Source organism: Cinclus cinclus, chromosome 3, assembly GCF_963662255.1.
Source record: "Cinclus cinclus chromosome 3, bCinCin1.1, whole genome shotgun sequence".
Lineage (NCBI taxonomy): Eukaryota > Metazoa > Chordata > Aves > Passeriformes > Cinclidae > Cinclus > Cinclus cinclus.
In genome coordinates, this window is record NC_085048.1 from 28,724,832 (window position 1) to 28,738,180 (window position 13,349).

The following is a 13,349-nucleotide window of genomic DNA, read 5'->3' on the forward strand; positions in this document are numbered from 1 at the left end:
TGTCACACTTAGGCAGCAGGAATGCCAGTGCAATACCCGACTGCTTCCCAAACTCTTCAGACAGTTCTGGGCATGGTAACAAGGTCATGGGGGGCAGGAATTATTATGGAAGGTGAGAGATGAGGTTATATATGTATACATATATATGAAAGGTGGTCTTCTTATAATATTGCTGAAGTCCTTATGTCCTAATCAAATGGTTACCGCATTTATTTGATGACTCAAGGGAAGAATCTTCCTGTTTAGTCTGGAAAAGGAAATGCTGCTTTATGACACTGAAGAGATATGAGGATTTAACAATTATTACCATTATCCCCTAAAAAATTAACTGTTTGCAATGTTCTAGCTTTGCCATTAAGGACACAGGCTGGCATCTGTGAGACAGATTAAAATGATTACAGAAAATAAAGTCAAGGTTTTCTTGCAGCCATTATTATCACTGCTGTACAGCATGCTTCTTCAGTTTGAGACCAGGTGTTATAGCAACAGAAAAGAAAAGCATCAAAATTGGAAGGACAGAATAAAACTCTTGAGGTTTTCTTGGCTAATATAAGAATGTCCTCATAGAATCCATTTTAAGAAGGAATAAGCCACCTGGGCTGAAATAATTTTACATAACCTCTGAATGACTAAACAGTGCTCTTGCTATTACTTTATAAACTGAGTGACAAACTAGCTGAAAACATGTTTTATCCCAAACAGTATTCTAGTGATTTCAACAGATAAAAGTGCTAGTGACTTGCTCATTTTTTGCTGTTATCTGCATGCCTTGATCACAGATTGTGAACCTGCTGGAGTAAAGCAGGTAGAAACACAGGGATAACAGCAGATCCCTCTGCACAGAATTTGGTACAAGATGAAAATACAAGAGATAGGAAAATTCTAGAAAGGAGACAGGCTGAATAAAGTAGCACCTTAGGCAGAGATCACAAAACACAAATGCCCTGAATTTTGTACTATTTATAGTGGAGAGTTTAAAGAGGAATCTGGAGGAATATATGACCTAGTTTATGAATTTTTACAAGGAACTTTTTGAAAACACAAAGAAAACACTAGAGGCAGTTTAAAAAAACTTATTTGAAAAGTTACTGTAGTATTTGATTTGTCTCCTACACATTGGCAGCCTTTAAAATGTGGATTGTTTAGAAGAAAAGGATCAGCTTCACACTGCAATAACACCACAGTTCTAGAGAAATCTGCCTTTATCTTTGGTAGAAGAGCTATCTATACCTACTCTGCAGGGTTATAAACCTGAGAACTTATAAGTCATAGAATCATAGAAAGGCTTGGGCTGGAAGGTATCTTTAAAGACTTGCCATGGGTCTTTCATTAGACCAGGTTGCTCTAATCTCCATCCAGTCTGGTCTTAATATAATTCCAGGGCTGGAACATCCAAAGCTTCTCTGGACAACTTGTTCTAGTGCCTCACCATCCTCACAGTAAAAAATTTCTTCCTACTATCTCATCTAAACCTACTCTCTTTCAGTCTGAAGCCTTTACCACTTTGTTCTGTCACTAGATATCCTTGTTAAAAATTCCTCTCCAGCTTCCTCCTAGGCTCTCTTTGGGTACTGGAAAAAACTTATATTAGCTATAATTTTGTGTAAATGAAGACATAAAATGGTAGTCTTCTAAGGAAAGTTACAGGAAACATCCTGGTGTCTTTTGCCTGTATGAATTTGAGCACCTAAACTATACCTATGCTATAATTGGCATTTCTAGGTCCTTGTATAAGGGCTAAAAACTTTTTATACTCAAGTTCTGTCCTTGAAAAGTGTACTACAGAGTCAGGCTATTCTTTTTGTAATTGATTTCAACACCAAAAGTGCAAGAAAACAAAATATATTTTCAGAGACAAGGTTCAGCATGTAAAATTATCTTCCTTGGATGGCTCAATCTGTTTCTGAACAGGCAAGAATTTTCTCTTTATAATTCTCAAATGATTTTTCAGGTTTGTTCCACGATGTGCAATGGTTTTCTTTCTGCTTTTATTTTACACAGGGAGATCAGGGTATTCCAGGGGACAGAGGTCCACAGGGTGAGCGAGGGAAACCTGGCCCATCAGGAGAAAAGGGGGATGTGGGTCCTGTTGGCCCTCCAGGAGACAGAGGCTATCCAGGATCACCAGGTCATCAAGGTCCCCCAGGTTCACCAGGACCCCCAGGGTTTTCAGTAAGTAAATATCAGTGTGTCTTGGTTGCTTGTGCATTCAGACAGTTATGAAGGTAGCATGGGCTAAGCAGTGGAAATCCAGCTGAGGAATAGCACAGTATTAGAAAAACTAAGGGTTTCTCTCAGATAATTTCAGTGTTCAGGTAAGGTGGAAAAAATATACCCACATGATCAGGCAGTTATTTTTAATTATTTTTTAAATCATCTGCTATGGATGTTTTTATTTAACTATTAAATTTTAATTATTTATTTCTTTAGTTCCTGCATATCAGTGTGGCTACTCAGTACAGTTAATTTTCACGTTTTTCATAAGATTAAGAGCTAAAGTCTAAGCCTTTGCAACTGGGAAAGAAAAGGAGGCAGCCAAAATTGATTCTCAATAGAAGAGAAATCGTTATTTAAAAAGACAATGAAATGCTGCTTACCAGTTGTAGATATCTTGATTTGTCTGCATGAGTACACAGGCACACACATCCATGTTATGGTTTCTTTTTAACCTCAATCAGATAAGGTAAAGCTCTAAAACACTTTTCCAGTGAAGTTACTGGTGCTGTGGTTCTGTTCTGGTCAGCAGTGCCATCCAGACAAGTACTTGGCACAGTGGGTGAGAAATTGGCAGATGCTATGCAAAAGTAAAGCAAAGTGTGGACTGGACATCCTTACTGTCTTGTGCAAGTTCACTTCCATACTCATCACATCCTGGTCGTCCTGGCAGCTGGTAGAGCTTCTCCCACTTCATGCCATTAGTGTCTTTACAATATCATAATGTATTTGCAGTAAAGTGGCCTTTGCAGTAAAATAAGTAACACAAATATATTAAAATACTTTTCTGTTGGTGGAAGGTTGTAATGCTAACTTGAGCGTTTCTTATTTTTGTATCATCATAAAGTGTCCTCTGTATATTCCTTCTAATCCATATCACCTTTGTTTTTCCTTATCAGGCTGATCCAATTTCACTTGAAGAAATAAAAAAGTATATCAAACAAGAAGTTCTTAAGGTATTTGAAGGTAAGAAAAGGAAGTATTGTACAACTAAATCTGAATTTCTGCTCTAAATTTCTTTGCATTTCATCTAACTTAGGTTAGACTAACCAGCTACCTTGTTGCTGTAGCTATGTTTAACAAGTCTACTTTAGATGATACTGTTCAAACAATGAGAATTTAGAGTATCTTAAACAGAGCATTTCCTTATGTAAAAGGTTAGCCCTGAAGGGCAGTCTGCCCCAAATCATAATAGCAAACATAAGTATGTGTTGTTGTAGATACATATATGTATCATATATTACTGCAGATACTGTTTACACACAACCTACTATTAAGAGGTTGAAGTGTTACTAAAGCAGAGGCCATAGATATACCTAATTATTTCCTAATTATTTTGCCCACTTAGTGGCTGACTTTCTAAATAAGAGGAAGGCTCGACAGCTTTCAGTCACGTAGGTCTAAATTGCTGTGCAATTTTCTCAGCAAATATCCCTGCTGAATTCCAGAACTGCCTGTCAGATCACCATCTTCTGGCACAGTTTTAGGCAAGTACCAGATTCAGCCAAGACCTTTGTATTATTCCTTATTGTATTATTCCTTAGATGAGGCCTTACTCTGAAAATATTTTTCTTCCCCAGCATTCCTTTAGTCATGGTAGAAAAGCTGTAACTCAAGACAGGTTTTTGAAACAAGATTCTTCTTGAGCACCCCTTAATATTAGCTTCTCTTCCATTGCAAAATGCATTTCTTATGTCTTCAATATGCTTTGTTATTCTATCAATAATATTTGTGGATAAAAACCATCTTTGAGAGATAAAAGAAATTATATAAAGCTTGAGACTTCTTAACCTGATATTCAGGCAGTTTTTCACTTTACAACAAGGCCATGGTTTTGTTTATTATCACCTTTCCCCAGGTGACCTTTTCCCCTCAGAGTTTGACCTACTATGGATTTCAAGAGCAATCTGTTGAGTGAAGTCTCCTCCTTTTGCCATTCAGATAGAATGGTAACAACTATTTAGTCTATTCACAAAAAGAAAGCACTAGAAGGTGCCCTGCCTACAGGGAATAAAGAAGTTTTGTCTTTATACCTATTTCATTTTCTACACCTCACTACTCTTCCCACAGATCTTCCAGTTTTGGCATTATTTGATTTTGCTTACTTTCTATCACCTTCCTCCTTTTTTTGTTTGCTGCCTACTCTTCTGTAGTTTTTTTCATAAATCTGAAAACTGCACCACAGTAAATACTTGCTAAATTGTGGAATGTTTAGAGATTTGATCTGGTATAAATGAGACAGAATCAAGGTTAGTACCTATTTTATCTGCCTGTAAGGAGCCCTAAAATATTACCAAGCACACTTTATCCCACCAGCACAAACATTTCTATTCTGAAATATCTGCAATTAATCTTTGCTGAGCACTTTCAGGTTTTCTACAGCTGTTTTCTGGGTTCCTGCCCATTCCAAGAACTGATTGCAGTATTTAATCTCTACTTTGCTGCTTAATATGAGTTACAGACATATAAGATAGCCCTCCATCAGTGTATTAAGTACTAATTATTCTGTCAATGTGTTTTAAGCACTTCCATGAACAGGAGTCAAACATCATTTGAAATATTGCAATACATTAGTAATAGAGTGTAGTAATAGAAACTTTAATACAAATTCATTCTGTTTATTTCAAAGGGTAAAACTTGGACATGAATCTGAGTTGGAACTGAAGGTCTCAGTGCTTATTGCAGCATTTAATACCTTGACATTAAAAAGAGTTAAATACCCTAATTACAGAAACTTTAGCTGGGGCATTGGGATTATTTTACCCCCCTTTTTTATTAGCAGGTTTCTTACTGGCTTTTTCTTGTGTCTTTGATTAATGAAGAAAGGATGGCTCAATTTGTATCCCAGCTGAAGCTGCCTGCTGCAATGCTTGCCTCCCAAGCTCATGGAAAACCAGGGCCCCCAGGAAAAGATGGGTCACCAGGGCCCCCAGGAAAGGATGGTTTGCCAGGGCCACCAGGAGAACGTGGAATCCAAGGTAGGAATTACAAAAAAAATTTCCTTTTATTGTACCTTGAAATCCTTATACACTTGCTAATGTTTATTAAATAAGCCAGGATTACCTATCTAGCTTTCTAATGATTAACTTTTAAACTTATGTACTTATGTTTTTCAGACCATATCTAAATATTAACCCATAGTAAATGTGTGGAATTTACTGATTAAAAGCTCCTAATCAGTGCATTTTATTCTAATCGGTTATAAAGTTAATTATTGACAGATACATAAATCTGACAGAACTACTGTAGCAGTTATTTTTTTTCTACAAGGTACTTGAATAAGGAAGAAAAACAGTTCCAACACTCTTGGTATTTAGATTCAGCTTCATATTGAGAGACCATCTTATTTAAGAAAGAAAATTTTGTCTTCTAGTCTGACTGCTCTCAGCTTTGAACCTGAGAAAATACAGGCTAGGGAAAACTGAAGAAAAATATTCTTCTTTAAGAAGAAGTGAAAACTGAAGTATTACTAAATTAGTTGTTCTTACAGTGAAGGAATCTATCATCATTAAAAAAAAAAAACTCAGAGTAATCAATTTTTCACTATACCCCCAACAGCAATTTGTACATTGCAATGTACTTGGACAGTGTAGGACTCTTGTTTCTGTGAACTGTCTTTTACTGCAAAATTAGCTTCAAGGGATACAGGTTCATTCTAGTTGTGCTCTACTGTAGAGTCAGCCTTTCAGAGATTTAAAGGAAGAAGAGAACAGACTAGGAGGAGAAAATAATTTATAGATGGATAATTTTTTGTGGGTGGGTAACATGTAATTTGCAGTTTATCTGTAGGTAGTTCTTTATTATCTTTTGTTAGTTTGGTCTGCTCTGGAGTCAGAGCAAGTCAGACTGGAATGAAGAACATGCCAGCAAAGCTGAAGATGTGTGGATCCTAAAGCTATCAGAAGAATAAGGACTTACTAACATTGATAAGCGCAAACCCCTGACAGAAGCTTGAAAAATGTGATGAGCTCAGAATGAGAAGAACAAGAATAAAGGATCAAGGAAAACAATAAGAGACTTAGAGTCTTACAACACTGACTGCACCGTTACCTAAATATTCAGATCACTGCAAATAGTCACCTTCAATGTCAGTGCCAGATTGTTCAATGATGATGTATGTACTGGATAGTCCCAAATGCTTCTGGGAAGTGAAACGTTGCACTAGGTTTCATTTCCAGCTAGACTACAAAATGATAGCTATGTTTGGAAAAAAAAAAAAAAAAAAAAAAAAAAAACCAAAAAAATACAAAAATAAGCTGCTTTTCCATACCTTATACTTAACTAAAATAGTGCCCCAGGTGCACAGGACTTCCATTTGCTTTACCAGTATGCTCAATACTTGTTTTTGATTAGTAAAAGGTAAGCTAAGTGAGAAGCCTTTAATTCTCTGACACATCAAAAGACCTACAAAATTACACTTCCAAGGAAAGAAAAACAGAAGTTTACCTTGCCTCTTTTTTCATACTGCTAACAGGAGACCATCCTGTAAGAGAAGCACACTTACACAGTCCCTTCACGCCTTCCTCAGTTGTGCCTGTGCATGTTACTGCTTTGTGCCAAGAGTAAAAAGAAATTAAAATCTATGAGGAGATTGAAAAGTATCCTTTTATATTCCAGCTTGTCTTCAGCCATAAAATGCATAGCAAACAGGACTTCTTGGTGAAGCACATTACGTGCATGTGTGGCTGAGCCCTCTAAGGTAGCATGCTGTGTGCACAAGTCCTGATACAGACTCGGTATTGACTGACAGACAATTCTTACTGTATTTCACACTTGGGTGTAGCTCAGATTGCCAATTCCAGGGATTTGCTGTGTGCAGTAATATGTGTCTGGGCTGGCAGAGTGAGTCACTTGTCCCACACAGGCAGTGAGAAGGAGTAGATGCTTTCAGCAAGCAATTAACAGGACATCTGTGGATATGTCCTGTTTGTGATGCTGCATGTAGAGCCTGCTAGAGCCAGCCAGCTGGAAAGGCAGATGCTACTGTGTGTCTGGAGAGATGTTAAACTTCATTTGTGGATTCACCGGGGTCCCTCCATACACCTTGAGTGTGGTGCTGTTCCTCTAGAAACTGGACGGGAATGATTTAGCAGGATCCCAATAGAATCTCCTTCTGCACAGCAAACCAATAGATAGAGGGTTAGTCCCAGAAGCAAAAAAGAGAGATACTAACTTTTGGAAGTGTAGGCATGGTTTTCAAAAAGTGTATTTAAAGAATTGCTAGACTGTCATGCATAGAGTCATTCTCTTCTAAGGAAGTCCAGAATTTTTTCCTGCTGGCCTTCAACAAGGTTGTTCGTAGTGTTCCTCAGATCCTTCCCAGTGGTTCAGGTAGATATAATTTATAGGATGGTCTCATTAGAAATATGGCATGCAAGCACAATATAATGAAGTATTGCAACTTAAATTATGAAACACATAATTGGTATTAAAATAGCAAATGGAAGGTTTTTACAGACATATATTATATGTTAATTTCAAAAATAACCTATGGCATATGCATCCACAAGCTGATGCTCTGAGGCAGGACTAATGATAAAATGTACAGCATCTCCTTAAGGGAGAACAGAGGGACTTTACTCTGTATGAGTTTTAAGGTATGTTAATATCTCCTAAATAATTAGAAAGTTTATTTCAAAACTTTACAAACAAGATATATCAGGGTCATCCATCTGCAAACAGTCAGTCAGCTTGTCTTGTGTTAGAGGATCTAACTCAACTCCACTGGCTTAATTGGATTTTTAAAGTTGTAATAGTAAGTGAATTTTGGTCCATTAGAGGAAATACACCTTGTGATAATTTTGCAATCCAGAAACCCTTTATGTTAATATGACTTGATTTTTTTCTCAACCAAGAAAAGATTCCACCCTAGTTAAAATTCACTCTTTCTATCAAATTAAGGAAATTAGTTTTTTATAGGTCCTCATAACTTGTGGTAGCCTCAAGGAATCAAAAAACATAGCTCAGAAAATAAAAATACCATGCAATGAATAGTGAAAACTCCTTATCTTTATTGGGAATCTCTTTTGCAAAGTTTCTCTTATTGTAATTATTAATTTGCATGGTGGAAGCATGTAGAAACCTTGGCTAACATCAGGAACCCATTGTAGTGGATGTTGTCTAGATGCAGTAACTCTTGTGAAATAGCAGTACTCGTTTCAACCTCCTGCAAAATGTTCTCTGCTGTGGAGGTTAAAGTTAACCTGTTTTATTTTGATTTGAAACCCAGCTGCTCCCTTGCAGGTGAGAGAGCTGTAACACAGCTCTCAGAAGGAATCCAGAGCATGTACTGGTGGCTGGATGACAGGGCTTCATCTTAGCACCTTCTCTGCTGCTTTGCAGTCTTTTTAAGAACACGGAGTATTTGCACAGTAAAACACAGTGTATACTTTGGTCTCTTTGTTCCCTGTTTTGCTAATCTCTTTGCCTTGTATTTGTATTAAAGAACCTCAGTTTTCTCTAGATGCTTGACATGTTAGTTTCAGTTGCTGCACTGTCGGTTCTGATGGAAGAGGGTCTCCGTGATACGAGTGCAGTAGCTTCTGGAGCAGTTTGAATACATTTCACCTCTGAGTTCATGGACATGAACTTGTGTCATTTCTATGTAGAGCTGAGGGTGTAGCAGTAATGACACTTTTGACCATATGTGTGGGGAGAACCAAACTCAGGTCTAAATTCCAGCTGTAACTACTCAGCTATGAACAAAAGCTTATCTGCATGAACACAGATTTGCTACATACTATTACCAATTGTTTACCATATTGCCCACTTTGGGTACATCTTTATAATAACAGAACTTTAGGGTTTTTTGATATCACAACAAAACTTCTGGAACCTGAGTGAAGGGCTCTGCTAAAACAATTACCTTTTGAATTACGCAGGTGCCTCTTACTGGAATTGTAATTCTACCAGGAAAAATAGATAGCATCTTATATGTGCCTTTACATTAAAAACAATAAATCAAAATCTGTTTTAATTGTATGGTAATATTTTCCTTTGACTGTGTATGACTTTGCTAGTCTAAGCTCAGAAAGAAGGTGATATTGTCCTTTAGAGGTGTAATCATGGTCCTGCTTCTGAGCAAAATATACCTCATTAAAAATCAATTATTTTTCTGCCAGGATTACACATTACATTGTTCTTATTGTTTACATATAAGTCTGTTTATTAATATCTTGCATTCTATCAAATAAAGCCGTATTGCTAGACAAGGTATTTGGGAATTTTTGTATTAAACTTGAGTGCAAGCAGAACTTACCTGCCACCATTGTAAAAACTATACCCTTGCATGTGTATTTGGATACAGCCAGTAATGGTTTACCACTACTCTGGACCATGTATCTGCATCGGCAGACTGCTCTTTGTCCTGTTGTGGGTTTTCTTTTTCCTTATTTTCTTGTATTCCAGTGATGTTTACAGAATCATTCAGTGTATCTCAGTCATTCTCAATTATGGTGTGTCAGAGACCTGCAGTAATGCTTATCATGAGGATTGTAAATGTGACATATGGTACCTTTGATTTCTCTCTCTTCTCCATAACTAAAGAAATGCAAAACAAATGACTAGTGGCAGCACTCCATTGTAAAATTAGAGTTAACTGGGTTTATAGTGGGAAATGCATTGTAACTGTTGACTGTAAATTAAAAAATTATATTGAGAAATATAAAATAAATAGGACATATAATGGATCTTGTGGTTGTACGATTGAGCTTTTCAAAAAGTAGCAATGCTACAAGTTGTACAAGATTTTTCAGAGCAAACCAACTTGATGACCACTACTGTGGTCATTAGAGAGTAAATCCGAGATTCAAAATTCAACGCAAATAGCTGCATATTGCTTTTCCTTAGTCTTTATAGCTTGTGTGTGTATATGCCTTGTACAGTGTTGCTTAACATAACTCAGTGACCAGAATGCATGGTTTGTTTGCGTTTGTGTTTCTGTGAGGACTGTTAATTTCCTTTAGTTATGTTATGTATGCCACTCTGCATGCACTTTGTAACATTTTTGCCTCACCGTAATTTCCTTGTTGTGGTGCTGAGAGGAGTAAGATGATTGATGCTCTGTTTTGAAAGCTGGAATGATTGCAACAGATAACAGACTTTCTACTGAAGTGTATAATGAGCTTGTGTGTAACAGTAGGCTTGAGTGCTCTGTGTACCATTCCTTCTGCATTCTGTCTGCTGTAACAACCCTGAATTGGTACCCACAGCCCTCAAAGTAATTTCCTTCTGGAATATCCTGCAAGGTAGCAGTGTTGCACAGACCACAGCACACTGACAAGACAGCTTTTTCCATCCACCTGTCAGTGCCAGTTAATCTTTGTGGCACATCAGGTGGATTGACACAGCTGTGCTCTTCTCTTTTAATTTAAACTAAGTTACAGTTCTTCACAAGAGGAAGATCTCAATGCTTTATTGTATGGCATAGGTGATGCTAAAAAAATACTGGTCCTTGAAACAGGGAGATTTTCACTCCAAATGTGACCAGAAATCAACAAATTAATCTTAAAATTTTGTCACCTTACATGCCAGCGTCTGAAGTGCTGGGTACAGAAGAGGGTTTCCTTGTAAACCCTTTTGAAGTAAGGGTTTGTGGCAGGTGAATCCTTTAAAAATGCCTTCCTCCTTTCTCCTGCCTAATGAAGGTACATTCTTAACTTGAAATAATAAGGAAAATATTTTACTGATAGCAACAAATCCTCTGCTCTAAAACAGCCAGAGTGTTTCCAGCTAATAAAACTTTTTTAAAACAGTTCAAGGAAGAAAAAGCAGGGGTTGGGAATGGGTTGCAGAACCTGAGAAGGTGGAAGCCATTTAGATAAATACAAGACTATGGCCTGTGAAGAAAAAGAGCTCAAGTATTCAAAATATAATTAGTAATTATATCTTGTTAACGATATGCAGCTACTTTGGTCAAAGTAAGCTGCAAACCCAAAATCTGCACAAGCTCCAGAGGTGCCTCGTTCCACACGAGGGCAGCGGGGCAGCATTGGCTGGGGAGTGGGTCTTCTCTCACATACAGGGGCATGTCTAATCATAAAACTACCAGTTTACAGTCTGAAAAGTGCAATTGTAAGTATTTATACAGATCAGCGAGGGTAAAGTCTGCATCTGGCTCTTTATTAGAGGAATTTCAGGCACTTAAAATTTGGGGAAAGGTCCAGCTAGTGAACAAAGCAACAGCCCTTTGACAGATGATGTAAGAGTTACTGCTAGAGGTGCTCATATTTTCCAGAAGGAATTTAAAAGTTTAAGAGCTGCTCTCAGGAAAAAAAAACAAACAGATTCTGAAAAACAGAACTGAGCATGTGCTTTCCCAGTTATATTTGTCTTGATAATTTTGTGTCAACATGATATGCAGAAAATCACTACCTAAAATAAGGGTGCTCTTATTTTCATATCTTTATTCTGTGTAGGTTATAGAGGACAGAAAGGGGAAAGAGGTGAGCCCGGAATTGGACTGCCTGGTAACCCTGGACCACCTGGCCCTGCAGGTACAAGTCTCCAGATTTATTTCTGCTATTGTTATTTATGAACTAACGGGCCTTTCTCCTGTTTTTAATACTGGTTTTACACTCCTGCTTTTCCTCCCGAGCTGGGTTGTAGCATGAGGTCAGCTCCACCTGCCTTCATGTGGATGTGCTGGAGTGCAGCTGATGTCGGTGATGAAATGCAGGACACTGCACGTGCTCTGGTGAGGACTCAGCTAATTCTAGCTTTGTTTTACCAGCTGCTGGCCTGCCAGGCCCACCAGGAACATCAGGCTCTCCGGGACCACAGGGGCCACCTGGAGTCAACGGGAGATGTAATCCAGCAGATTGCTATTACCACGTGTCACAGACTCGCCCACGCACCAGCAGGAAATAAAAACCCTCTCCCCCAGACACTTGGGCTCACAGTCACTTTTCACTCTTTCCAATAAGTTAATTTAATTTTTGAAATATTTGGTGCATTCTTTATTTCTCTCGACACTGCATGGTATATAGATAATTTGTAAGGCACAAAACTGAGCCTTTTTCTGTGTTATTTGCAGTGTCATAATGATGACATGATGTCATATATTTTCCAGAGTGCATTCCATGTGTTGTTTCTCATATTTATTTTGCTTAGAACAGAAAATAGGCCCAAATAATTTTCACAAACTTCTTTCTTCGAACAAAAATATTTTGCTATAACTTAAGACATTATGTATGCCTCCATATGTAAGCTGGCTTTATTTTTCTTGCTGGTGGTGAATTTTAAATGGAAAAAATACACTTCTGAAGTTACAAAGCATACTCGTTCATGGAGAATGCAGGACCTGAGCTGGAGCACTGAGAACTCTGTTTAGACTAAACATTCATGTCCCTCAAGGAGGCTCCAGCACACCTTCTGGAAAGGGTCTGCTGTGCACCAGGAATGCTGCCCACCATTTCACAGTCACACCCAAGATGGCAAAGAAGGAAACAAAGATCCGTTTATGATCTCCTTATCCCATCCAACGATGAGCTTCAGACTGACTGGAAAATATCCAGGAGGTGTCTCTCCTGACTGGATTTTGTCCCAGCTGGGGGCTTGTATGTTCCTTTAGTCATGGTTACACATACCCCAGATATCAAACACAAGAGGCTGCTGATGGACCGTTTTGGACTGAGATCTGGCACACCTTGTAACAATTACATGGATTGAGTAAGGGCACCAAGGCCTGTAATCAAGTTACTCTGCCATTAAGTCTGCCCAGAGCAAAGGTGACCCCTTGCTTGAACAGAGGCTGGTGAGTACATAGTCCAAGAATGGAACTTGGCAAGCCTCTAATCTTGGTGATGGCACTGTTTCCCTCTTCCTCCTGCAATATTCACATGCCGAAATAAGCTTGAGAAGAACATGGAATCTATAGAGTGCAAAACTCACAGGTCCTATTAACTGGTGACAGAAAATTTCTTGAATTCAATAGAAGTTTGGAAAAAAAAATACAGGACCCTCCTAGAAAGGTGTGCTACTGAGACAAGCAGCATCCAGTATTCAGGCATTTAGTAAAGGCTGCAGGAACAGACAATGTCAACGATGAACAAAAATCCCATAGAGTTCAAAGGGTTGAGCAAAAGAAAAGCTGGAGAAAATCAATCACACAGATGGTCCTGAAAAGCAGTGAGTAG

At 38.1% G+C, this 13,349-nt stretch overlaps 1 protein-coding gene across 1 annotated transcript in view; it reads left to right on the forward strand.

The window, feature by feature from the left end:
* COL19A1 (collagen type XIX alpha 1 chain) overlaps nt 1–12,081 on the forward strand; it is a 172,030-nt gene extending 159,949 nt beyond the window's left edge. The window contains exons 45-49 of the mRNA XM_062488567.1: nt 2,002–2,172; nt 3,114–3,180; nt 5,037–5,192; nt 11,631–11,708; nt 11,945–12,081. Coding sequence (XP_062344551.1) covers nt 2,002–2,172; nt 3,114–3,180; nt 5,037–5,192; nt 11,631–11,708; nt 11,945–12,081 — 609 coding nt within the window. The remainder of the gene's footprint in view (nt 1–2,001; nt 2,173–3,113; nt 3,181–5,036; nt 5,193–11,630; nt 11,709–11,944) is intronic.
* The last annotated feature ends 1,268 nt before the right edge of the window (nt 12,082–13,349 follow it).